Below are 27,838 nucleotides of genomic sequence, written 5' to 3' on the forward strand. Positions count from 1 at the left end.
ACCACAATCTCAACATTTTCCACAATTCTTCAGGAATTACAGAAGGAAATCGCAGAATTGTAGAAATAAATCAATAGAAACCGAATTGAAAAACGTTAAATACTTTGCTTACCGTTACTTATTTACTTGCTTTAAATAAGTTTTCATTTAATGAAAGTCAGACAGAATTTCTGTTGTCTGGTGGAAAAACGTGAGACGTTGAATTTAAACAACGTTTGAATTTAAAAGTGTTTGTAAAACTACATTTTCGGGACTAATAATAGATGACAAACGTTGTTGGAAGCCTCACATTAGAACACGGAAAAACCCAAACTGTCCAGGTCTATTTCTGTTCTCTTCAAAATAAAATAACTAATGTCTACATGTGTTGTACTCCACACTTGTTAACATTAGCTAAGCAACCGCCACGCCCCCGCCAGAGCCGCCATCTTGGATGGGTATACCAACCTGGTGGACACTTTCACCACCAGTACACTGACCCGGTGTCTGCCTCCCCCTGGTGGACAATCGAGGTCACTACACACACACGCACACACACTCATACACACACACACACACGCACACACACACTGTACATAGTTTGTTGTTTAGGAGATTAGATCTCCGTGCTAGACGACGTTTGATACTTAAATGTGTTGATTAATAAAACGATTTGTGGAATGATTTATGAATTATTTAAGAATTAATAAAAAATGTGTGTTAATAAACACCTGTTAGCTGAATTGAAGGATTCCTGGTGATTATTGTGTGTTTATTGTGGCTCTTGGCTGGTTTGTAGCAGCCTGTGCTCGGTTCTCACGCCTTGCCTTTTATTTAAGATTGTTATATTTTACACACAGATATTATCTCACTTTTCCAAACGAGACTGATATTTTGGTCACTAGCTATTTCCAGATTCTCTGGTGGTGCCCCCTTTTATTATCAACGGATGAATAACGAAGTTATTCAAATTGCTAATTTGTCATTAAATAACTATTTGAGATGATTTACTAACTTTAAGTAATTACCCAATGAGTAAATGACAGTTTACGCCCATTAATAATAAAACATTTTTTTAATAAATTACTTAGATTTATTACTTTCAGTAATGTATGACTTACAGTGATTTCATGCTAATAACCAAACATAAAACCAAACGGCACTCGAGAACGATTATCGTCTTAAAACTAGATCCTGTGACATCACAGCTGGTGAAGCAAGTCAAAACTAAACTTTAAATAGCCCGTGGTTCTGAGCCGCTGTTTATTTCTGACTAATTCAATTCAGACGTTCCAGGAATCCACGCGTGCGCCTTTGGCCTCCGCCGGGCCTTTGAACTCCCGCAGTGGCAGGAGAAGTCCGTCTCCGTCAGCCGGCTGGGAAACAGGTTGCAGTTCACTGCGACTCCACCTTCATTCTTCCCTCGAGAGGGTTTGCCAGCTTTCGTGGCGGCGCACTTGTTTGAAGAGGAAATAACCTGAATAGCTTGAAGCTTCTCCTTTAAAGGTGTGGGCGGGAGCGGAGTCGGGTTTCAGTGCCACCACCCCCCCCCCCCCCCCCCCTTCTCTATTCTCACAGTGTAATTCAGTCCAGTCAGTCCAGTGTGTGTGTGTGTGTGTGTGTGTGTGTACTTTGGTTGGAGTCTCCTGCGCTTCACTATGAACGCCGCCGCCGCCGCTGCCGCCACCGGAGGATCAACCCACGACGCAGCGGCTCGGGGGAAACGTCCACAGCGCGTCCACGCCTTCCCCAGGGGTGGTTGACCTCTGAGGGGACGACGACGCTGTCCGGAGCCTCGTCTGGCCGCCGATGACGCAGGTGTCGCCCTTAACCGAGCGAGGAGATGGCGACGGCGTACAGACTCTACGTAGGGATAGTGGCAGGTGAGGCTCTCGGGCTGCCGTGTGAATGAGCACACCTTCTAAATTGTATCTACATCTAATCCACCGCTGGGGTTTACAATTCAAGAGTTTCCGACTGTAAAAGAGTCTGTGATGTTTAGGTTTTTACACCCCCTCCTCCCCCCCTCCCCCCTCCCCCCTCCCCCGTACCGCCAACCCAGCTCCAGGTGGTGGTTAATGATTGAAAAGACCACATGACAATATATCCGCTCCGATTATTAATCACCAGCGGCACCGACGGCTCTCGTGCGTCGCCAGATTTGTCCGGTCGTTGGCGAAGGATCCGACTCGGCGGACGACTGCGCTCGTAAAAAAAAAACGGCGAGGAAAAAAACGTTTCCTCGCCGTGTCTGATCGCATTTCTTTCTCCCCCCCCCCCCCTCCCCCGCTTGTTTCTGGATGCAGCTCTGGCCTTTTGCAAACTCTACTGCCTGGCGGAGGTGAACACCACCCAGCCCGCCGGCGCCGCTGGGACACACTGTCATCGCCATGGCAACAGAGACAACTGCACAGGTAGATCCGGTGGTGGTGGTGGTGGTGGTGGTGGTGGTGGTGGTGGTGGTGGTGGTGGTGGTGATAATGGGGGGGTTCAGGACGTAAGAGCATGTTGTTGGGATGTTTCCATGAGGGCCGCCTTGAACGAGGAGGAAATCCGTGAGCCTCTGATGAGGCGTAGCGTAGCGCCTTCAGTTGGAGCAGTACCACTTTTTTGCATTAGGTGGCAGCAGTGAGTCGCTGTGGTCACATTTCTACACAGAGATGCAACGTGACGAGAGCTTCGCGCTGCCGGACCCCGTTTAGACGAGCGGAAGTGAATCGATGAGAAGAGTTTCACATTCAAACGGCAACGTTTGGCTGACGATCGTCAGAAACTATGAAAACAATGTCGTGTACACACACACACACACACACACACACACACACACACACACACACACACACACACACACACACACACACACACACACGCACACACACACAAAATCACTTTGTCCTTGGAGTTCCAGTTGGAAAATTCTCCGTTTTGTTTTTGACTCGTCAATTAGTTCTAAAAACTCCAGCAGCCATCTTTACCGTCGTCAAGGAAACCTGGGGCGGAAGGCTACGTTTTCGTCCGCGTGTGTTTGTTTATTTATTCATGTATTGGTTTGTATGTATTTGACCAACTTTTCAGAAAAAAAAAACCTCTCAATCTTCAAGGGACGACTTGTCGTCATCCAAGGACCCAGCACTAGATTTTGGGATCAGCGTCTGTTGCCATGGAGACTCTCAGTGTTTCACGTAGCGACCTGACAGGCCCGTTAGCTTCGATATGAGCACAACAGCTATCACGCTAGTGGTGCTAACCCTACCCCCGGGTTCCCCTAAAACAAGCGTGGCGTTGGTGAAAACCTGCGGTCTACCGAGCGTAGCTCTGGTCCTTGTCGGACTTGAAGAACCGACAAGACGGTTCAAGTGAAAAATGTCACATTTACACATTTTAAAACGACAAATGCTGAAAGTGTCGTTGGCGCGTACGGCCACTAGTAGGTGCTGTTGGTGGTTCTTCTAATGAAACCACACACACACACACACGCGGGAGAACGCAGACATTCGCATGGACTGAAGCTCCCCGCTGTCTTTTTCTTGCTAGGCTAGCTTTAGCGTAGCAGCAAACAGACAAACGCCTGCTCGGGATTCTTTTCACTCTTCCACGCGACGGCAGGTGAACGCGCGTCCCAACTGATCCGTGAGGCTTTGTAACCGGAGCTTGTCCGTCCAGCGCCGCGGTCAGGGCGGCGAGCCGCGGCTAAACGTTTCAGCTCAGGCGGTCACCTGGACGGCGGCGATGGCGTGGCGAGCTCCTTTCAAACTGTCGGGAATGGGGACGTCAAAGACGGAGTAGGAAGTGGAGACGGGAGCAAAACCCGGAGGCCAGACGTCAGGCTTCCCTCGCCGGGTCCCGTTACAAAACCAGCTATTTATACCCGGGGGAGGGGGGGGGGTTGGGGGGGGGGAGGGGTCAGGGGGTGACGGTGGGCCTCCGAACAGCCGGCGGACTGAACGTGACTCAGACGCATTCAGAGAAATTAGCTCATTTTCTTTCCTGATGGGAGTAAAAACCCCCCCGACACAGTAATGATGTTACATCACGGTGACACGCTGAACCCAGCGAGCCATGTCGTCCAAACTCCACAACTATCTGTGACTCTTATTGACATTTTTCTTCCTGCTTGACGCCGATTAAACGGATTTATTTTTTGTACATGTAAATGTGGGAGCGAAGCCTTTTCGCGTTGACCTTTTCTTCCATTTGTCAGGTGAATAATACCTTGAATTCTGCTGCTCATCCCACAAATGCACGATCCTTACAGACGAAAGAATCTGGCTCTTTATGAGTATTGTTATTTTTTTACTATTTTATTACGAAAATGAGGATGTTTGTTGTTTGCATCATTTGTGTTGTTACTTATAGTGGCCCAGAAGGGCCAATACAACAACAAAGAGCCACAACCCAAGACATCAGGGGTCGGTGACCTTTAATGCTCAAAGAGCCATTTGGTCCCGTTTCCCCACTGAACACATTTTATTTTGACAGTCCCGCAGGAAGACCATGCCAGGATGAGACGACACACAAAACCTCCTTCACTGCTGGTTGACGACTTACAACTAATAAACACAATTATTACCGACACTACAAACCTAACATAACCCCCAATAATTACATTTAAAACACGACAAACAGAAGCTCCCATAATGCATTGCAGCTCTCAGCTCCTTTATCGCTACACATTATTAAAATGGAAGATAAATGTGGGAGATGTGGATTGTTAGAACCATGAGTGTGATGGTGTGTCTTTAATGTCCTGTAGTTGTTGTGGAATTCACTAGAATGTTCCGTCACTCTCAACAAGTCTGCAATGAACCTCCTGGAACTGTGGGCTTTTACTGTGAAAGGTACAGGAAGCTCCCAGCTTCAGACACCCGTTGAGCCGCTGTCATGACCTGCAGCCGCGATTCTACGTTCTTCACGCCATTATTGTTGCGTAATGACGTTACGTCGCCGCGTCGTTCACGACCCTACGTTTTACCACTCTTTGTAGCGGGACTGCGCTCTGGGTGGCCTTGCCTCCTTACGTCCCTCTCTGGGTGGCCTTACGTCCCTCTCTGGGTGGCCTTACGTCCCTCTCTGGGTGGCCTTGCCTCCTTACGTCCCTCTCTGGGTGGCCTTGCCTCCTTACGTCCCTCCAGGATGAACTGCAGTGGGACGGAGGCTCCAGGAGCCGCAGTGGAGGGACCAAAGAGCCGCGGGTTGCCGACCCCTGCAATACGTGATAGTATCCACACTAGGCTCTGGTTCACGTCCTGAACTTTCCAAAACGTAACCCACAATCCCAGGTTCGCTGCCGTTTCTCCCGGGGGGGGGGGGGTCCGCCGTCGGGAGGAACACTGGTCAGCGCAGGGAATATACTAGTTTTATTGTGACACGTCCGTCCTCCTGCTCTACACCCTACCAGCGACCGAGGACTGAGGTCGCAATCCAGGGCGAGGGAAGAACCGCAGTCAGGAAGGTCTCGTCTCCACTCCTGCTCTCTAGTCGCAGCTTGAGCCAAACCCGGCTGGTGGTGTCGGCCTGAGCTCGGATCCTGGACCTGCTGCCGTGGTTCCTTCCTCTTCAGCAACCGATGGTGTGTCTACAGCTCCTTGCTCGGACGGCCCGGTGTCCACGGACCCCGTGGATCCCTCCCTGCCGGTTAACTCCTTGACGGCCCTCCGGTGTGCTGAAGCGGCGTCCCTCCCACTGCGTCCCGTCCCTCCCACTGCGTCCCGTCCCTCCCCAGAGTCGCCCCGTCGCCGTCCCACATCAGCAGGCTTCATCCATGGGCAACACCTGTTGCCGGTCGGCGGCCGCTATGGGAGGCTGTGCCGAGGCGTTCTGGGAGTCTACCTGTCCCTGGTCGGACCCGGGATCACCGTCCCGGAGACAAGGCTGCCACAGACCGTGGTGTCCACACTGACTTGGAGACCACGGAGCTCCACGCCGCCACGCTGGGAACTGCCGCGGCGCCACAGCGACCGCCGGCCCCGACCTCCACCTGCCCCGACTGTCCATGTCCACTCTTTCTGTCCACCCCCTTAATCAGAGGACAGTCTTACTCTGGTGGAATCTGCTTTGCAGACGCCACTGTCCTGGTGGTCCTGGAGAAACTCCCCGGACTGCTGCGCTCCCTCCCTCCCACTATCACCGTATCACCACGTTGGATCCAACCATACGGCTCCGTACGGCTCCGTACGGCTCCGTACGGCTCGCCAACAGGCCGAAGTGACCAAAGAGGACAATTATGTGGGAAGTCGGTTTTTTATCAGTGGTTCATCCTCAACACCTGGCTTCAGTCCACCTGCAGAGTCCATGACTTTGTCTTTATCCACAATCTGAATCTGCTTTGGAATCGTCCGTCTCTCTTTGAGAGACATGGCGTCCACCGGGACCGGCGAGGCAGTCGGATGCTAGCGGCTAGCATTCAGACTCTGTTGCACCGTTGAGGTTAAAACGAGGTAAAGCGCTTTCTGAGCCCTGGTTTAGTGAAGACACTCCATCTCTCCGCCGTGCCTGTCCACTGAGTCCAGCTGTCCTCCACTGAGTCCAGCTTGTCCACCACTGAATCCAGCTTGTCCTCCACTGAATCCAGCTGTCCTCCACTGAATCCAGCTTGTCCCCTACTGAATCCAGCTTGTCCTCCACTGAATCCAGCTTGTCCTCCACTGAATCCAGCTTGTCCTCCAAGGAGTCCATCTGTCCCTCCACAGAGACGAGCTGTCCTCTACTGAGTCAAGCTGTCCCTACACAGAGAACAACTGTCCCCCCGCTGAGTTCAGTTTTCCCTCCACTGAATCCAGCTTGTCCTCCACTGAGTCCAGCTGTCCTCCACTGAATCCAGCTTGTCCTCCACTGAATCCAGCTGTCCTCCACTGAGTCCAGCTGTCCTCCACTGAATCCAGCTGTCCTCCACTGAATCCAGCTGTCTTCCACTGAATCCAGCTGTCTTCCACTGAGTCCAGCTTGTACTCCACTGAATCCAGCTGTCCTCCACTGAGTCCAGCTTGTCCTCCACTGAGTCCAGCTGTCCTCCACTGAATCCAGCTTGTCCTCCACTGAATCCAGCTGTCCTCCACAGAGTCCAGCTGTCCTCCACTGAATCCAGCTTGTCCTCCACTGAATCCAGCTTGTCCTCCACTGAATCCAGCTTGTCCTCCAAGGACTCCATCTGTCCCTCCACAGAGATGAGCTGTCCTCTACTGAGTCAAGCTGTCCCTATACGGAGTACAAATGTCCCCCCGCTGAGTTCAGTTGTCCCTCCACTGAGTCGAGCTGTCCTCCACTGAGTCCTGGTTTTTATGGAAACCCTGGAGTCTGCAGTTTGGTCCGTCTGCACACGTCTTGACAAAGACTCTCTTTTGTTGTTTTGGAATTCTTGGACCTCTGAAGCCTTCTTGGCCTCTTCCACTGTCTCTCTGGCCTCCTTCTCTCTGGTTCATTGTTCAGAATCTGAAGAGCCGCCTCCAGAAGCCTTTTTTCTTCTTGGCCTGGATGTGCTCCTCCAGCCTGATCTTCTCAGCCATGAGGTTGTTCCTCTCAGCCAACAGGATCTCGTACGCATGGCCGAGGGTGTGGTTCTTCAATCGGAGGTTGTCGTTTCGGTCCATCAGTTTCCTCCTTTCATCCAGCAGATGTTCATTCGCACATTGGAGCATCGTCTTTTTAGTCTCAAGCATTTTGGTCTGCTCACGGAGGATGTCCTTCTCATGCAAAAGACGGTTGTTGGCAGCATCGAATTGGGCCTTCTCAGCCAAAAGGGTGTTACTGTCAGTGATGAGTTTTTCCCTCTCAGCCTGATATTGATTGATACCAGAACGGTAGGTGGCCACCTCAGTCAGCAGAACATCTCTCTCTCCCAGAGCTTTCTGCCTCTCTTCATTGCTCTCCTTTTCTTTCTTATCGTCCTTGCTTCTTCTGTCCTCCAGCTCTGTAATCCGGTCCTTGTGCATCGCAGTGAGGGACACAATTTGCTCCAGGAGTATAGCATTAGCTTGTTGACTGGCAACGAGCTCCGCCTTCAGGTGGATCACTTCTTCTTTGAAGTCCCTTGTTGTATGAGGTGACTGGTTGTCTGTGGAGGCCTTGGCCCTCTGGCTTCTTTTCTCCACCAGTCCAGGAGTCTTCTGGAGACCCTTCTGACTGGACATTTCTCTCATCAGCTCCTCTCCTAATTGAACTATTTCCTTTAAGCTGATGTTTTCACAGTTTAATTTGTTCTGAATTGAATTCTGCATGAGTTTAACGTTATCCATTTTCATCACCATCTTAAGAGCAATGTTAGGCTTTGGATCTGGTCTAAAATCGTTGTCTCTGGAAGTGTACCTTTGAGCAATTTCTCAAACCTCTTTTGAATGACACTATCAACGGGGTGTATAGTGTGCCAGCAGGTGCTTTCTATGCAGACATTCCATGCTTTCATCATGCTTTCATCTGGATGATATCACACTTTCATATTAAGATCAAAGCAATGTCGTCATACTGTGACAGCCAGCCTGGCCACGCCCCCCCTTTCATCATCATGATGAAAGGGGAGTGCACTGAGCAAAAGCTAATGTGCTAGCCAGTTAGCATGGTAATGCAAAATAGCATCGCTAGCTAGTGCTGACGAGATGCTAGCAGGAGGATGAACTCGTGATGTTTATTCTCCTTCCCATCGTTGATGAAACTACCTTTCATCTGCATCCATTTTTCTCTTCCTGGACATTTTGGGGTCGTTTGTATTTCTCAATTCTACTCATTGAAAATTGCATTGATGTTTATACAGTGCACTCTCCACGGCAACATTATTTTAGCTGTTTGCACAACTTTTTTAAATATATTTAAATATGTTTTTTTTATTGCCTTTTTTTACCGTTTTTTTTTACCGGTTGCCAAGCAACGACATTTCCACATTTACAGTTCCTCACTGTGTGATGAACTGCAATGTCAATAAAGAAAGTCTAAGTCTAAGTCTATTTTTATTTGTTTATTCGTTGGATCAGGACAACACACAGTGATGGATAATTTACATGTTTAGTATTAGTATTTTGTGGCTGCAACAGTGAATAAACAACAGTCAATTACATTTTGTAAGCTTTATTTATTTATTTTTATTTAATTTTTTAAAACACCACTCTGCCCCGGGATTGTGCTGCTGCTGGAGGGGGCAGTCGCCCCACCCCTTTCCCAACCCGCATCTATTGAAAACGACACGGTATCAGACCATTAAGCCCTCGCGGGACACATTTGGCCGCCTTGAGTTTGACACACGTGCCTCAACAGCAGAGGACAAAACCCACCAAGAGGCTCCAATCTGGTCCCACCAAGCAGCTCATACTGGATCTATACTAGTTTTATTTTGACACTTCATTGTATTTTACATCAGAATGTTTATCAAGCAGCAGGGCAGCAGCAGCAGCAGAGCTACAATGGCGACTTCCATGTATTCCATACATTCGCCGGCTCTGAGATGAGCTGACGAGGAAAGACGCTTTGCTGGCAGAGTCCGTCCTCCTGCTCTACACCCTACCAGCGACCGAGGACTGAGGTCGCAATCCAGGGCGAGGGAAGAACCGCAGTCAGGAAGGTCTCGTCTCCACTCCTGCTCTCTAGTCGCAGCTTGAGCCAAACCCGGCTGGTGGTGTCGGCCTGAGCTCGGCTCCTGGACCTGCTGCCGTGGTTCCTTCCTCTTCAGCAACCGATGGTGTGTCTACAGCTCCTTGCTCGGACGGCCCGGTGTCCACGGACCCCGTGGATCCCTCCCTGCCGGTAAACTCCTTGACGGCCCTCCGGTGTGCTGAAGCGGCGTCCCTCCCACTGCGTCCCGTCCCTCCCACTGCGTCCCGTCCCTCCCCAGAGTCGCCCCGTCGCCGTCCCACATCAGCAGGCTTCATCCATGGGCAACACCTGTTGCCGGTCGGCGGCCGCTATGGGAGGCTGTGCCGAGGCGTTCTGGGAGTCTACCTGTCCCTGGTCGGACCCGGGATCACCGTCCCGGAGACAAGGCTGCCACAGACCGTGGTGTCCACACTGACTTGGAGACCACGGAGCTCCACGCCGCCACGCTGGGAACTGTCCATGTCCACTCTTTCTGTCCACCCCCTTAATCAGAGGTCAGTCTTACTCTGGTGGAATCTGCTTTGCAGACGCCACTGTCCTGGTGGTCCTGGAGAAACTCCCCGGACTGCTGCGCTCCCTCCCTCCCACTATCACCGTATCACCACGTTGGATCCAACCATACCGCTCCGTACCGCTCCGTACGGCTCCGTACGGCTCGCCAACAGGCCGAAGTGACCAAGGAGGACAATCATGTGGGAAGTCGGTTTTTTATCAGTGGTCCATCCTCAACACCTGGCTTCAGTCCACCTGCAGAGTCCATGACTTTGTCTTTATCCACAATCTGAATCTGCTTTGGAATCGTCCGTCTCTCTTTGAGAGACATGGCGTCCACCGGGACCGACGAGGCAGTCGGATGCTAGCGGCTAGCATTCAGACTCTGTTGCACCGTAGAGGTTAAAACGAGGTAAAGCGCTTTCTGAGCCCTGGTTTAATGAAGACACTCCATCTCTCCGCCGTGCCTGTCCACTGAGTCCATCTGTCCTCCACTGAGTCCAGCTGTCCTCCACTGAGTCCAGCTGTCCTCCACTGAGTCCAGCTGTCCTCCACTGAGTCCAGCTTGTCCCCCACTGAATCCAGCTTGTCCTCCACTGAATCCAGCTTGTCCTCCACTGAATCCAGCTTGTCCTCCACTGAATCCAGCTTGTCCTCCAAGGAGTCCATCTGTCCCTCCACAGAGACGAGCTGTCCTCTACTGAGTCAAGCTGTCCCTACACAGAGAACAACTGTCCCCCCGCTGAGTTCAGTTTTCCCTCCACTGAGTCCAGCTCTCTACATTGGTCTTGACCAGTCATCTCTACGTCTGATTTGACTCTCTGAGTCTGATCTGGACGTCTTTTCCAGGGCAGGCAGTAGGAATGACGGGTCCCACAAGCCGCCTCCTCCTCTTTTGGTGACTTCTTACTTCCCTGGAATGACAGTCAGGTCTCTGTGTCTGTCCCCGTGTCTGCCCCCGTGTGTCTCACCTCATGTTTCCTATTAACCAATGGCCTTGTCCCTCTGTGCTCCTGTCGTTGTGACTCTACCTGTGTCTCCCTTTCCCTGTGGATTTAAAGCTCCTCCCTCTGTCGTCCGTCTCAACTCGTCTTGTCATCTTGTCGCTTCTGTTTCTCCTGCGGTTCGCTTGTGTTCCCTGGACTGTTGAGCCCCGGTTCCACCGCACACAAGTGCCGGGACGGAGCGGAGCGGTACGGAGCAGTACGGAATAGAGTACGTCCCCACTGCAGAGAGGAGCGTGAAAAGTGGGCGTGGCTTATGAGCTCCGCAGAAATGTGACATTATAACAGAAAAGAACGTCGTCAGATGTAGATCTTATGAATCCTCTGTGGTTGTTTAAATTCTCCACTTTGCACTGTTATTTTTTTGCAGCGGAACAAAAAAACAGTTACTTTTTGCAGCAGTCATTTTTTGCAGTGGAGAGCTGCAGCCGCAACTTTCGTGTTTGTTGTGAGAGAGCGAGTCGCTCGGCCACTTGCCAGTGACTTGAGGCCACTTGCCCCGCACTTGAGCGCTGGGGGGGGCGGGGCAAGTGGCCGGAGCGTTCCCCCCCGGTTGGCTGAGGCACAGACACGGGAGTCTTGAGCTTTCTGCTCAAACGCAGGAGGTTTTCCACTCCGGCGCTGATCGCAGTCCGGCAGCTCAGCGCCGGAACAAGCTCCGAGCGCCGAGCTCCTTTTCATCACTTCCGCGGTCCGTCCCCGCGATAAAGCGCCACTGACCGCGGCTGAACAGAACGCTGACCGCCTCTGGAAAGCGGAGCGGTCAGCGCCGGAGACGAGAGCTCCAGACTCCGGTGTCCCGGACGCGCATCAGCGCCACGGCCAGCGCTATGCTGCAAACAGAAAACTCCAACGCGATGCAAAGTCCCTCCCCCCGGTCTCCCCCTGCCTCAAGTCCGCTCTTTCATCACAAACACTAAAGTTGAGCAGCAAAGAAAAGAAAAGGAAAATAAAAACAACCAGTGCGCAGCTGACCACACTGACAGCAGAGGATTCAGCCGGCACATTAACATATTGAGGGCGTGTCGTAAATCACTGACCAATCAGCAGACAGCAGCTCAAACTCAGACCCGTTCCATGGTCCTGGTACCCCGACGGAAGGGTAGCGGAAAAGCGGTCGCCTTTGGAGCGGTCTGGAGGGGTTCAGACCGCATTCCTGTCGTGACACGCGAACCGGAGCGGTTTAGACCGGTCTAGGCCGGCACTTTTTGTGCGGTGGAAACGGGGCTTTATTGGAATGAACCTGGTTTTTATGGAGACCCTGGAGTCTGCAGTTTGGTCCGTCTGCACACGTCTTGACAAAGACTCTCTTTTGTTGTTTTGGAATTCTTGGACCTCTGAAGCCTTCTTGGCCTCTTCCACTGTCTCTCTGGCCTCCTTCTCTCTGGTTCATTGTTCAGAATCTGAAGAGCCGCCTCCAGAAGCCTTTTTTCTTCTCGGCCTGGATGTGCTCCTCCAGCCTGATCTTCTCAGCCATGAGGTTGTCCCTCTCAGCCAACAGGATCTCGTACGCATTGCTGAGGATCTGGTTCTCATGTCGGAGGTCGGCATTTTTTTTCAGCAGTTCCTGCTTTTCATCCAGCAACTTCTTGTGAACAGCTCCGACCGCATCCGTCTGATCCACAAGGATTTTCTTCTCAGCTTGGATGGTCTCCATCTCAGTCAGAATACTTATGCTGAAAACTCTGGCTCTGTCACGCTCAACAAAACGGTCAATGTGTCCATTCTGAAGGGCGGCCTTCTCAGCCATATTGGATCGGTATATAGCATCGAGGTGAGCCTTCTCATACAGCAGATTTTCTCTCTCTCTCAGAGCTTTCTTCCTCTCTGCCTTCTCCCCTTTATCTTTCTTAACAGCCTTGCGTCTGTCATTCAGCTCTTTATCATCTTTCTGGAGCATTTCATGGAAAGTGTCCCGTGACTTCTGGAGTGTAGCATGAGCTTGTTTACTGGCATCGAGCTGCGCCTTCAGGCGGATCGCTTCTTGTTCGAAGTCCTTCGTTGTTGCTTGACGTGGCTCGTCGTCTGAGCAGACATCGACCCACTGGTCTCTTTTCTTCACCAGTCCACGAGTCTTCTGGAGACCCCTCTTGCTGGGTGTTTCCCTCTTCAGCTCCTTTTCAAACTTCTGTGTTTCTTCTAAGCTGATAATGTTTTCGGGGTTGAATTTGTTCAGAAATTCATTCACCATTTGTTCAAAGATTTGAATGTTCTGCGTCATCTCAAGAGCAATTGTTTGGATCTTGTCTAAAATCGTGGTCTCTGGAAGTGTACCTTTGAGCAATTTGTCAAACTTCTTTTGAATGACACTATCAACGGTATAATGTGCCAGCAGGTGCTTTCAAAGCAAACATTATGTGTTTCATCATGCTTTCATCTGGCTGAGATCCCACTTTCATGTTAAGATCAAAGCAATGATGTCATACTGCGACAGCCAGCCTGGCCACGCCCTCCCCCTTTCATCTTGACTGGTGCGCTGAGCAAAGCTAATGTGCTAGCCAGTTAGCATGGTAATGCAAAATACTATCACTAGCTAGTGCTGATGAGATGCTAGCAGGAGGATGAACTGGCCATGCTAGTTGTAGCAGCAGAAGGTAGACACACAACATTTCCTCTGGAGCCTTTTAGTTTGTATTACTATTAAACTCACCTGAATCAAAACAAGAGAAAAATAACTTCAGATGAAAATAATCCAGTTGAAGTTTGGAACAATTACTTTGATGTTTAGGATTTTTTTTTTTTTTAAATCAAGTTTACGCGACCGTGATCGACAAGAAGGTGAACCGAGGAGAAGAGTTTCACATTCAGACGTTTTGCTAGCGATCGTCTCTCTCCCTCTCACACACACACACACACACACACACACACACACACACACACACACACACACACACACACACACACACACACACACACACACACACACACACACACACACACACACACACACACACACACACACACACACCACCAAGTTGAATTGTTATAATGGTGACTGTCAAATTAAAAGTGTCAGGTTGAATTGTTATTATTGTTGTTGTGGTCAATGATAGGAAGCCACATCCATCAGCGCTGTGCAGGAGCGGTGATGGAGTGGTGGAGTGAAATGATGGAGTGATGCAGTGAAATGATGGCGTGATGAATGATGGAGTGATGTGTTGCCCCTGCAGTCCCGGAGGAGGAGGGGTGGAACGGCCACTTCTCCAGGTGTCCAGACCACCTGAGGCACTACTGCATCCACGGGGCCTGTCGGTACATCCAGGTGCAGCAGGTGCCGTCCTGCAGGTGAGACGGGACGGGACGGGACACGACGGGACGGGACACGACGGGACGGGACACGACGCGACGCGACGAGACGCGACGAGACGAGACGCGACAGGTCGAGACGCGACGCGACGAGACAGGTCGAGACGAGACGAGTCGAGACACGACGCGACGAGACAGGTCGAGACGAGTCGAGACACAACGCGACGAGACAGGTCGAGACACGACGCGACGAGACAGGTCGAGACACGACGCGACGAGACAGGTCGAGATGAGACGTGACGAGACGCGACGAGACGAGTCGAGACGCGACAGGTCGAGACGAGACGAGACGCGACAGGTCGAGACGAGATGAGACGAGATGAGATGCGACGAGACAGGTCGAGACGAGACGAGTCGAGACGAGACGAGTCGAGACACGACGCGACGAGACAGGTCGAGACGAGACGAGACGAGACACGACGCGACGAGACAGGTCGAGACGAGACGTGACGAGACGCGACGAGACGAGTCGAGACAGGTCGAGATGAGACGCGACGAGACGAGTCGAGACGCGACAGGTCGAGACGAGATGAGACGCGACGCGACGAGACAGGTCGAGACGAGACGTGACGAGACGCGACAGGTCGAGACGAGACGCGACGCGACGAGACAGGTCGAGATGTGGCGATACGAGACGCGATGAGACGAGTCGAGACACGACGCGACGTGACGAGACAGGTCGAGACGAGACGAGACAGGTCGAGACGAGACGCGACGAGACGAGTCGACTCTTGGAGACAAAGTCAAACAGGAAGTGGGAGGAGACGCTGTGGTTGTTCTGCCGGCAGGTGTGAGCCGGGCTACGGCGGCTCCAGGTGTGAATTCCTGAACCTGGACGTGCTGAAGGCGGACAGACGCAACGTCATCATCGTCTGCGTCCTCGCGGGACTCGTCCTCCTCGTCCTCTTCATCGTTTTTATCTTCGTGTGTTCACGGTACGTCCTCGTCCTCCTCCTCCTCCTCCTCCATCTTCACCTCCTCCTCCACAAACCTCGTATTCAAAGTTTCCCGCTCCAACATGAAGTGGTCTTTGTTTCTCTCCAAGCCGTCGGTGGCGGATGTGTTGGCGGAGGAGACGGAGGGAGGAGCCGAGGAACGGGACAGAGAAGCTCAGGATGATGGACGCCGCCACCGCCGCCGCCACCGAAACACACGCGGCCTTAAAAAGCCTGGACTCCAGAGAGCCGCTGCCGCATGTCAGCCCTGTGTGAAGTGGCTGCAGCACACGTCCACGAGTGGAGGGCCTGTTTCTGCAGGAGGGCCTGTTTCTGCCGGAGGGACTGTTTCTGCAGGAGGGCCTGTTTCTGCAAGAGGGACTGTTTCTTCAGGAGGAACTTTCTGCAGGAGGGCCTGTTTCTGCAGGAGGGCCTGTTTCTGCAAGAAGGACTGTTTCTGCAGGAGGGACTTTTTCTGCAAGAGGGACTGTTTCTGCAGGAGGAACTTTCTGCAGGAGGGCCTGTTTCTGCAGGAGGAACTGTTTCTGCAGGAGGGCCTGTTTCTGCAAGAAGGACTGTTTCTGCAGGAGGGACTTTTTCTGCAAGAGGGACTGTTTCTGCAAGAGGGCCTGTTTCTGCAAGAGGGACTGTTTCTGCAGGAGGGACTTTCTGCAAGAGGGACTGTTTCTGCAGGATGGACTGTTTCTGCAGGATAGACTGTTTCTGCAAGAGGGACTTTCTGCAGGAGGGACTGTTTCTGCAGGAGGGACTGTTTCTGCAGGAAGGACTGTTTCTGCAGGAGAGACTGTTTCTGCAGGATGGACTGTTTCTGCAGGATAGACTGTTTCTGCAAGAGGGACTTTCTGCAGGAGAGACTGTTTGTGCAAGAGGGACTTTCTGCAGGAGGGACTGTTTCTGCAAGAGGGACTGTTTCTGCAGGAGGGACTTTCTGCAAGAGGGACTGTTTCTGCAGGATGGACTGTTTCTGCAGGATAGACTGTTTCTGCAAGAGGGACTTTCTGCAGGAGGGACTGTTTCTGCAGGAGGGACTGTTTCTGCAGGAAGGACTGTTTCTGCAGGAGAGACTGTTTCTGCAGGATGGACTGTTTCTGCAGGATAGACTGTTTCTGCAAGAGGGACTTTCTGCAGGAGAGACTGTTTCTGCAGGAGGGACTTTCTGCAGGAGGGCCTGTTTCTGCAAGAAGGACTGTTTCTGCAGGAGGGCAGCTGGTGCCGTCGGCGTTGGCCGTCCTCCTGCAGGACGAGCGTCTCCGAGGGGGGGCTGGGGGGGCTGAGGGGGCGCCGTCCACGGCGTCGACGTTGTAAATAAACCCAGAATGTAAATAAACCCAGAATGTAAATAAACCCAGAATGTAAATAAACCCAGAATGTAAATAAACCCAGAATGTAAATAAACCCAGAATGTAAATAAACCCAGAATGTACAGGAACATGCCGTGTCGTTTCTCCTGCGACGTCGCTTCACGTGGTTTTTCTTTAAAAAAAACCTATTTCACACGTTTTCAAGTGAAACGACACTCGACACTCGTCCACGTCTGTCCATGGACAACGACAGACGCGGCGAAGTCGTGAACTTGCCGTTGCTGATGGTTTCTGGCGCCTCGTCACCTGCGTCTTCACAACTAAAACAATCGACGGCGCCCACTAGTGGCCCAACGTGGAAACGACATCATTTAAGCATGCAGAAGACTTTGGTGCCCGTTTCCAAGGCAACGGAGCCGGAGCGTTTCCAAAAGGCGACGGAACCCGAGCGTCTGGATTCAACGTCACCAGAAAGTGACACCGGAGCCAAAACCGTTTTTTTTTTTTATAAGTTCCGCCTTTCAGAAAGTTGCGTTTTCCGCAAACAGCTTCCGACGAAATTGTTTCATTTTGAACTTAAAATCGGTGCCGTTATCATCAAGTTAGACGTTCCACTGTGTGGAAGTCATTTCCAAAAAGTTGTTTCAGTGGCTTTGGTCGCTTTTTCACAAAAAAACCAAAAAAAAACCCCCAAAACAAAACACAAATGTTTTGTATTTTCAATTGAAAAACAGAATTAAAAATAATAATAATTCTCTCCACATATGAAGTAACTTTGAGGCTTTTGACTTGTTGACGCAGCTTCAGCCTTTTAATCCCATGTTGGTTTCAGTCTGCTGCAAAAACCAACAGAGCAAGTGTGCAATAAAAGGGCTGTTGTGTTGCCATGACGACGTCTCCAGGCATAACAACCAGGACAGGTAATCCAGGGACTTTGTCCCAGTCGACGGCGTCGTGACTCCGCTGGACTTCCTGTCGGCAGGTGTTTTGTCTTGTTTTTTTCCACCGAGACGCCGAACTTCAAACAGGTTTATCAGACTCACGTCTCATCAAAGCGCCGTGCTTTGATCTATTTATTTGATTTTAAACATTTATTCACATCGGCCACTTCCGGGAAGAAAAAATTATTTTACACTGAAATTGGTGTATAAAAACCGTATTATGTGAATTATTCAGATGCATGATTGACAGCTGGTCGGGAGGCGGGACATTTAAGGCCACAATAATCCAACAACTTTCCCCCAAGGCTCCGTTTACATGCTTTTTTATTTTTATTTTTATGTTTTCATCTCAGAAAGGTTTTGTGTTTTCAAATTTCAACAATTTAAAGACGATCGCCCACAAAAAAAAAAAACCCCAGCCGAAAAACTGATGTTATGTGGCTGTCAGAATAAAAGCACCAAGTTGGATTGTTATTACGGTGACTTGCCAAAATAAAAGCAGCAAGTCCAGGAGAACGTGTAGCGGGAGTCGCGGCCCCGGAGGGAACCGTGTTATTTTTGTTATTACGGTGACTTGTCAAAATAAAAGCAGCAAGGCCAGGAGAATGTGTAGCGGGAGTGTCATTCACCTACTGAGCACGTGCAGAAGAAGTCGTGGTGAGCATGCTCAGTAGCCTCCATAACCGCCGACATGACGAAGGAGTGAACGACGCCATCGCCACAGTTCAGTCGCTGCAACAATTGAAAAAAAATTTCCTTTTAACTTTCGGTCTTTCCGCCTGTTGTCACTCCGCTAGTAGCGGTAGCCGCTAACGCTAGCTGCTAACGCTAGCAGCACAGGTGAGTGTTAATCGTTAATGTCAAATAAACCAGATCAGGAGGAACCAAATTAAAGGGTCAGATTTTTTTTTGGAACGTCAGTGACCGGTCCTCGTGCGTCGCTCGTCGTCGTCAGGGAAGTGTCAAAATAAAACAGCCTGACCTCCAGATAGACCAGACAAGAGCAGAATCACATGATGTTTAATTGAATCGTGTTTCTTTTCTAATCGGCATTAATTAATAACAATAACTAACTAATCAACCAGTTTAAATAAGCCTTCAAAATCAAGAAATGGTCCACGGGCAACTTGTCCACGGTCAACTTGCCCACGGGCAACGGTCAACTTGTCCACGGACAACTTGTCAACTTGCCCACGGTCAACTTGTCCACGGTCAACTTGTCCACGGGCAACTTGTCAACTTGCCCATGGGCAACTTGTCAACTTGTCCACGGTCAACTTGCCCACGGGCAACTTGTCCACTTGTCCACGGTCAACTTGCCCATGGGCAACTTGTCCTACGGGCAACTTGGCCCACGGTCAACTTGTCCCACGGGCAACTTGTCCACGGGCAACTTGTCCACTTGTCCTCGGTCAACTTGCCCATGGGCAACTTGTCCTACGGGCAACTTGGCCCACGGTCAACTTGTCCCACGGTCAACTTGCCCACGGGCAACTTGTCCACTTGTCCTCGGTCAACTTGCCCACGGGCAACTTGTCCAGGGGCAACTTGTCCAGGGGCAACTGTTTGGGGTATTCACGTATTTTTACGTATTCACTAATTTGCATAAGTGGGCACACAGGACTGGTTGGCTCGACCATTTGTTATTCATGTTCAGGGGCAGAAACACATTTTAACAAACATAACCAGGTCATTGGTTATGGTTATATTGGTGCTGGAAACACTGTGGCAGGGGTTGGTTAAAATTAGTTTTTACCATAACAAGCACTGCGCAGAGTAGAGTGTTCAATGGATGTTAAAAAATAAATAAATAAAAAATCAAACAGGAGACGGTTTAACTATTTTCTGCGTGTAAAACGCTGCATACAATTAATGTAATTTCTTTGAAAACATTTTCACACGTCATTAAAAGTTCGCCACATGTGTTGTTTCATAACTTCTGGTGATTTGCAATGTGGTTTAATGTCTCCTGCAGAATTTACACACAAAAATGGCAACTACTCACCGAAGTGCGTCTCCTGCTGGCCTGACGGTGATTGAAAACAGGTGGTGCTCCGGCCCAGTGTTGCACTGGTCACGTGACCAACTAAGCTTCCCCTGATTGGATGTTGGGTGAAGGCGACAGGTATTGATTGCCTCCTCATGATGACACAGAGATTCTGGCGGCTTTGTGGTGGAATTTTTTTGCAGCTGAATTTTTTTGCAGCAGAATTTTTTTGCAGCAGAATTTTTTTGCAGCAAAATTGTATTTTGCAGCTGAATTTTTTTGCAGCTGAATTTTTTTACAGCTGAATTTTTTTGCAGCAAAATTGTATTTTGCAGCTGAATTTTTTTGCAGCTGAATTTTTTTACAGCTGAATTTTTTTGCAGCAAAATTGTATTTTGCAGCTGAATTTTTTTACAGCTGAATTTTTTTACAGCTGAATTTTTTTGCAGCTGAATTTTTTTACAGCTGAATTTTTTTGCAGCAAAATTGTATTTTGCAGCTGAATTTTTTTACAGCTGAATTTTTTTGCAGCTGAATTTTTTTTGCAGCAAAATTGTATTTTGCAGCTGAATTTTTTTGCAGCTGAATTTTTTTGCAGCTGAATTTTTTTGCAGCAAAATTTTTTTTTGCAGCTAAATGTTTTTTGGTGGTTGAATTTTTTTGCGACTGAATTTCTTTTGCAGCTGAATTTCTTTTGCAGCTGAATTTTTTTGCAGCTGAATTTCTTTTGCAGCTGAATTTTTTTTGCAGCTGAATTTTTTTGCAGCTGAATTTTTTAGACACATTGAATTTTTACACACTGAACATTTTTAGATGTTGAAAAAAAAAATCAGGAGCAAAAAAAAGACACGTACTTGAAATTCGACAGCTTTTAAAATTCAAAGTCTGATTTCGATGGTAAAAAAAAAATTCAGAGTTACAAATTCGAATTCAGAATCTGACGGCACAGTTTTATGTCACAATGGTAAAGTTTATACTCCGTATCCAATCAGAGTGCATTTTAATAGGAGTTTGTTTTAATTATCAAATAAAACACAATAATATGATTGTATTAATTGTAATAATAATAATAAACAAAAAACAGGCCTAAATGAAATAAGACTAGCTTTTTGTAATTATTAGTAGAAAGCACAGATAATTATGTGAAAAAGTAAGGAGAAGTAAAAAGTAGGCTAAAAATAAATTACTCCAATAAAGTATAGATATGACGAAGGGGAACTTTAATAAAGAAACGAGTTGTTGACGTCATTAGAATGGAACTTAGTGTGATAGTTCTCACACTTCCAGACTGTTTGAAGGACAAAGACGTTTCAGCACAATAAGAGTCCGGTGAGTGTGGAATGTCTCCGGGGAGGGTGCGTCTGTCCCGCTCAGATAAGGAGGACAAGATTAACAGCGGTCGGAGACGTTTGATCTGAACCAGGACGCAGTAAAGTTTCTCCCTTTTAAACCGGGAGGGTCGCTCCCACACAGCGGGAGGCCTCGGGGCGCCCCCTGCTGGACGTTTGAAGACTTTCAACTGCGGGACGGAGCTGCAGGAGACACAGAACGAGCCGCGCTGGTGGGACGTGGAGTTCCCCTGGGGGCCGCTGGAGGGCAGCAGATAGACACACACACACACACACACACACACACACACACACACACACACACACACACACACACACACACACACACACACACACACACACTGAAGGGGATAACTTTGGGTCTGTCCAAAGCAGATTTATGTTTCAGTTTTAAAAATTACACGTATATAAGTCGAGGTTATAATAACCTCGGAATCCTGTCGAATAGATTAAAGTGTATTTAAAGTCTTCAAAAAGTAAATAATAAATAAATAAATACCACGCAGTAGAAGTACACTATGGTTGTGTGTGTGGTGAGTGTGAAGGCCTGTCAACTGACAACACAGATACCAGGTGCCGGTATCGGACCGTATCAGACCAAATACCAGTTGCCGGTATCGGACCGCATCGGACCAGATACCAGGTGCCGGTATTGGACCAGATACCAGGTGCCGGTATCGGACCATATCAGACCAAATACCAGTTGCCGGTATCGGACCGTATCGGACCAGATACCAGGTGCCGGTATCGGACCGTATCGGACCAGATACCAGGTGCCGGTATCGGACCGTATCGGACCAGATACCAGGTGCCGGTATCGGACCGTATCGGACCAGATACCAGGTGCCGGTATCGGACCGTATCGGACCAGATACCAGGTGCCGGTATCGGACCGTATCAGACCAGATACCAGGTGCCGGTGTCGGACCGTATCGGACCAGATACCAGGTGCCGGTGTCGGACCGTATCGGACCAGATACCAGGTGCCGGTATCGGACCGTATCGGACCAGATACCAGGTGCCGGTATCGGACCGTATCGGACCAGATACCAGGTGCCGGTATCGGACTGTATCGGACCAGATACCAGGTGCCGGTATCTGACCGTATCGGACCAGATACCAGGTGCCGGTGTCGGACCGTATCGGACCAGATACCAGGTGCCGGTATCGGACTGTATCGGACCAGATACCATGTGCCGGTATCGGACCGTATCGGACCAGATACCAGGTGCCGGTATCGGACCAGATACCATGTGCCGGTATCGGACCGTATCGGACCAGATACCAGGTGCCGGTATCGGACCAGATACCCGGTGCTGGTATCGGACCGTATCGGACCAGATACCAGGTGCCGGTATCGGACCAGATACCCGGTGCTGGTATCGGACCGTATCAGACCAGATACCAGGTGCCGGTATCGGACCCGATACCCGGTGCCGGTATCGGACCGTATTAGACCAAATACCAGTTGCCGGTATCGGACCGTATCGGACCAGATACCATGTGCCGGTATCGGACCGTATCGGACCAGATACCAGGTGCCGGTATCGGACCGTATCGGACCAGATACCGGTTGCCGGTGTCGGACCGTATCGGACCAGATACCGGTTGCCGGTGTCGGACTGTATCGGACCAGATACCAGGTGCCGGTATCGGACCGTATCAGACCAGATACCAGTTGCCGGTGTCGGACCGTATCGGACCAGATACCGGTTGCCGGTGTCGGACCGTATCGGACCAGATACCGGTTGCCGGTGTCGGACTGTATCGGACCAGATACCAGGTGCCGGTATCGGACCAGATACCAGGTGCCGGTATCGGACCGTATCGGACCAGATACCAGGTGCCGGTATCGGACCAGATACCAGGTGCAGGATTGTTCTTGTTCAAACTAAAACTAAAACCCCAGGAAAGTGAACTCAGTGTTTGTTTGTCGGACAGTTTGTTTGAAGTCTTGCCTCTTTGTACGTCTTCGTTCTGTCGGGGGACACAGGTGGATTGTGGGTATTGTAGTATTTGCTGTAAAACACAGTAACGATGATAAAATCGCTCGTTGCAGCTTGGATGGATTTAAAAAAAAAAAAAGATTGGCTCACATAATCGTTATTAATTCTAATTATCGTTTGGCTCCAATACAGGATACAGTTGTGTAAAAACTTTAAAGTCTGTCGTTGAGTTCACACATTAAGTTAAATCTACTTCTCCTCAGATTTGATGTGGAACCTTTAGAACCAACAGCTTCTTTAAACTTCAACTTTAAATCGCTTTTTAAATCAGCTTCGTGTGAACCCGGATGAATCTTTACTCTTCGTGGAAAAGCGCCCTGATGTTTCTCATCAGCTTCGCCCTTTATAATTACATTTCTTATTAGTTTTAATGAGCAGAATATAGACTTGCTGAACCCTCTCTCTCTCTCCCTCTCTCTCTCCCCCTCTCTCTCTCTCTCTCTCTCTCCGCGCGCTCCCTGACGAAGTGGAAACGTTCCCCTCAGACATCATTGCCGAGCTTCCAGCTGAACGGACGCAGGATTGAATTCTCCAGCTCGACGAGGAGTTTTCATCAGAAAATCTTTCACAGCGATCGACTCCGCAGGAAACGTGCATTTATAAAAAAGCTGCGGAGGCGCGGCGCGCGCCTGCGGGTTGGAGCGCGTTCCAAAACGGAGCGCGTGAGACTCACCTGGAGGAAAACTAAACGTCCAAAGTGCACAAGGGTTTGTTTTTAATTGTTTTTTTAACGGTGTGTGGACAGTGAGAAGGCGCGTTTCCGTGCGCGTCCGCAGGCGATCGGAACCGGGGGCTGTCTTGCGCCGCGGCGCTGCGTCAGGACGCAGCGGAGGAGCCGCGCGACACCTTCTGTGAACGAAGTGCCGCTTGAGCCTCGTCGAAGCGGATGGAGGCCGACGCGTGAGGCCATGTGGACCCGGATCCGGTCGGTCTGAGACGATCCAAAAGTCACGATGTCTGAGGAATTCGCCGCCTTCGATCGCGAGAGCTCGCCGGGCGCACTTTGCGCGCCGTCGCTCAACTTCAGCTGCGTCCCCAACGCGACCAACCGCTCGCACGGGGACGGCGACGGGGACGGGGACCCCTTCCGCCCGTCGGACTCCGGGAGGGCGGACCTCGTCGGGGACGGCTCCGCCGCGGTGCGCATCGTCATCTCGGTCATCTACTCCCTGGTGTGCGCGCTGGGCCTGGTCGGGAACCTGCTGGTCCTGTACCTGATGAAGAGCAAGCAGGCGTGGAGGAAGTCCTCCATCAACCTGTTCGTCACCAGCCTGGCGGTGACGGACCTGCAGTTCGTGCTCACGCTGCCCTTCTGGGCGGTGGAGAACGCGCTGGACTTCACGTGGCTCTTCGGCCGGGCCATGTGCAAGATCGTCGCCTACGTGACGGCGATGAACATGTACGCCAGCGTGTTCTTCCTCACCGCCATGAGCGTGGCGCGCTACTGGTCGCTGGCCTCGGCGCTGAAGGGCCGCCGGCGGCGGACGCGCTGCTGCTCGGCGCGCTGCGTCACCGCCTCCGTGTGGTGCGCGGCCGTGTGCGCCGCGCTGCCGCACGCCGTCTTCACCACCACCGCCACGCTGTCCCACGAGGACCTGTGCCTCGTCAAGTTCCCCGAGGCCAACGGCACGGCGCAGCTGTGGCTCGGCCTGTACCACTCGCAGAAGGTGCTGCTGGGCTTCGTGGTGCCGCTGGGCGTCATCTGCGCGTGCTACCTGCTGCTGCTGCGCTTCGTCGCCTCCGGCAACCACGTCAACACGTCCGGCGCCAAGCGGCGCGCCAAGGTCACCCGCTCGGTGACCATCGTGGTGCTGTCCTTCTTCCTGTGCTGGCTGCCCAACCAGGCGCTCACCGCCTGGGGCATCCTGGTCAAGCTCAACGCGGTGCACTTCAGCTACGAGTACTACACCATGCAGGTGTACGTGTTCCCGGTGTCCGTGTGCCTGGCGCACTCCAACAGCTGCCTCAACCCCATCCTGTACTGCCTGATGAGGCGGGAGTTCCGCAAGGCGCTCAAGAAGCTCTTCTGGCGCATCGCGTCCCCGAGCCTGACCACCATCAGGCCGATCACGGCCTCCACCAAGCCGGAGGCGGAGCCGCAGGAGCAGGCGCTGGTGCCGCTCGGCGCGCCGCCGCCGCCGCCGCCGGAGCCGCCGCCGGAGCCCGCGGTGGTCTTCTACCCCCCGGGGGCGGCGGTGTACAGCGACCGCAGGGACTTGCCGCAAGGCAGCGCCTAGAGTCAAGAGCCACCAGAATATCCCCCCCCCATCCCCCGGCCCCCCCTGACGCTGACACTGGTTTTACGCGTCGCTTTGGACGCTGCGTAAAAGTGAAGGACGAAAAAACCCAGAAAGATAAAAAGACTTGTTTTTTTGTTGGTTTTTTTTTTTTTGCAAGAAACGACAATCTGATATCGTCAATCCGCTCCTCGTTCAACGTGTCGGCTGTGATCGTGAAGTCAGCGACCGCAGGGACTTGCCGCAAGGCAGCGCCAAGAGTCCAGAGCCACCAGAACCCCCTTTTTTCTCCCCTCTGACGCTGACACTGGTTTTACGCGTGGCTTTGGACGCTGCGTAAAAGACTTGTTTTTTTGTTGGTTTTTTGCAAGAAACGACAATCTGATATCGTCAATCCGCTCCTCGTTCAACGTGTCCGCTGTGATCGTGAAGTCAGCGACTGGAGGGACACGCTGTCTCTTGTCCTCAATCTCAGGCGTGTAAATAAATAAATAAACCCCCCCCAAAAAAGCTCAATATTCCGGTCAGAGTATTTATTAAATGGCATCATAGAGCGTCACGTGGCAAACGAGGGTAATTTATAATAAAGTTACATGCAGAACAATGATTTCAAGTCGATAAAGATTCAGTTGGACCACTGAGGACACGATCAGACAGTAAAGCGTGACGGATTATCTGTCACTTCACGTTAATTCCCTTCACAATGTTAACGTTTAATGAGCCGCTATCACCTCGCGGAGGGTCATAAATGCAGTGTGATTGCAGTGAAGTGGCAGGAACGTCACAGATAATCGGAGGTGCTTGACATTAATGAGCTCCTCCGTCCAGATAAACCACGATTTTCTCAATATAGCCTCAGTTCTGCGAGACAATAAGACAATAAGGGCAGAGGGAGTGGAAACCCCCTGTGAGATAAACACAGCATGGATTTTTTTTTTTTTTTTTTAATTAACCAGCTAAAAGCGCAGGACCGGGTTTTTTCTTTTTTTTTTCTTTTCTTTGTTTTTAGCAAACAACCACAAGATGATCCCTCAGGAATAAAGGCCACAGGAGCTAAATTAACCTGACAGACAAATATCTGTGGTGAGCGTGTTGAATGTGACACACACGCACGCGTGCGCGCGCACACACACACACAGAATGGGAACTAACCAATATATCATCAACAAACCTTGTCATTGCAACAAGAACAGAACTGCAGACATGTTTTACACTGTTTTAGTAATTTTCCTGCGTAAAAAAATATATTGGCAGGAAGCCCCGCCCCCTTTCAATCAATCAATCAATCAATCAATCATCAATCAATCAATCAATCAATCAAGGAAAGACTTAATTTGTCCCCAGGTGGCAATTAAATGGTAGCAGTGCAAATAAATACAGTAAAAATGTCATAATAAAACCCTGAGTCAGATTTAAATACAACAAAGGATGAAGGTCAAAGGTTAAACTAGAAACAGTGCAGGAGGTCAAAGGTTAAACTAGAAACAGTGCAGGAGGTCAAAGGTTAAACTAGAAGCAGGGTGCAGGAGGTCAAAGGTTAAACTAGAAACAGTGCAGGAGGTCAAAGGTTAAACTAGAAACACAGTGCAGGAGGTCAAAGGTTAAACTAGAAACACAGTGCAGGAGGTCAAAGGTTTAACTGGAAGCAATGCAGGAGGTCAAAGGTTAAACTAGAAACACGGTGCAGGAGGTCAAAGGTTAAACTACAAACACGGTGCAGGAGGTCAAAGGTTAAACTAGAAACACGGTGCAGGAGGTCAAAGGTTAAACTAGAAACAGTGCAGGAGGTCAAAGGTTAAACTAGAAACACGGTGCAGGAGGTCAAAGGTTAAACTACAAACACGGTGCAGGAGGTCAAAGGTTAAACTACAAACACGGTGCAGGAGGTCAAAGGTTAAACTAGAAACACGGTGCAGGAGGTCAAAGGTTAAACGAGAAACTCGGTGCAGGAGGTCAAAGGCTAAACTACAAACACGGTGCAGGAGGTCAAAGGTTAAACTAGAAACAGTGCAGGAGGTCAAAGGTTAAACTAGAAACAGTGCAGGAGGTCAAAGGTTAAACTAGAAACACGTTGCAGGAGGTCAAATGTTAAACTACAAACACGGTGCAGGAGGTCAAAGGTTAAACTAGAAACACGGTGCAGGAGGTCAAAGGTTAAACTAGAAACAGTGCAGGAGGTCAAAGGTTAAACTAGAAACACGGTGCAGGAGGTCAAAGGTTAAACTACAAACACGGTGCAGGAGGTCAAAGGTTAAACTACAAACACGGTGCAGGAGGTCAAAGGTTAAACTACAAACACGGTGCAGGAGGTCAAAGGTTGAACTAGAAACACGGTGCAGGAGGTCAAAGGTTAAACTACAAACACGGTGCAGGAGGTCAAAGGTTAAACTAGAAACACGGTGCAGGAGGTCAAAGGTTAAACTAGAAACATGGTGCAGGAGGTCAAAGGTTAAACTACAAACACGGTGCAGGAGGTCAAAGGTTGAACTAGAAACAAGGTGCAGGAGGTCAAAGGTTAAACTAGAAACACGGTGCAGGAGGTCAAAGGTTAAACTAGAAACTCGGTGCAGGAGGTCAAAGGTTGAACTAGAAACACGGTGCAAGAGGTCAAAGGTTAAACTAGAAACATGGTGCAGGAGGTCAAAGGTTCAACGAGAAACTCGGTGCAGGAGGTCAAAGGTTAAACTAGAAACACAGTGCAGGA

General features: G+C 50.3%; 3 protein-coding genes across 4 annotated transcripts in view; all 3 read left to right on the forward strand.

Moving 5' to 3' along the window:
• gng10 (guanine nucleotide binding protein (G protein), gamma 10) overlaps window positions 1-702 on the forward strand; it is a 5,133-nt gene extending 4,431 nt beyond the window's left edge. The window contains exon 3 of the mRNA XM_080509648.1: window positions 1-702. This exon is cut by the window's left edge and continues 1,628 nt beyond it. The gene's annotated coding sequence lies outside the window, so the exon portion shown is untranslated.
• Window positions 703-1,605: 903 nt separating this feature from the next.
• Window positions 1,606-15,591, forward strand: btc (betacellulin, epidermal growth factor family member). 2 transcript variants are annotated; one of them, XM_080509646.1, is made up of 5 exons: window positions 1,606-1,862; window positions 2,286-2,393; window positions 14,222-14,336; window positions 15,146-15,292; window positions 15,403-15,591. In XM_080509646.1, the coding sequence occupies exons 1-5, from the start codon at window positions 1,823-1,825 to the stop codon at window positions 15,566-15,568; spliced, it is 576 nt and encodes a 191-aa protein (XP_080365772.1). In that variant the 5' UTR covers window positions 1,606-1,822; the 3' UTR covers window positions 15,569-15,591. The 2 variants fall into 2 exon arrangements, with proteins under 2 accessions (XP_080365772.1, XP_080365771.1); XM_080509645.1 differs by having other exon boundaries at window positions 1,606-1,846.
• An 8,259-nt stretch (window positions 15,592-23,850) lies between these two features.
• Window positions 23,851-25,134, forward strand: rxfp3 (relaxin family peptide receptor 3; the record flags this gene model as incomplete). Its single annotated transcript, XM_080509844.1, has 1 exon — window positions 23,851-25,134. The coding sequence occupies one exon, from the start codon at window positions 23,851-23,853 to the stop codon at window positions 25,132-25,134; it is 1,284 nt and encodes a 427-aa protein (XP_080365970.1).
• Between the last annotated feature and the right edge of the window lie 2,704 nt (window positions 25,135-27,838).

Source organism: Blennius ocellaris, assembly GCF_963422515.1.
Source record: "Blennius ocellaris genome assembly, chromosome: 15".
Lineage (NCBI taxonomy): Eukaryota > Metazoa > Chordata > Actinopteri > Blenniiformes > Blenniidae > Blennius > Blennius ocellaris.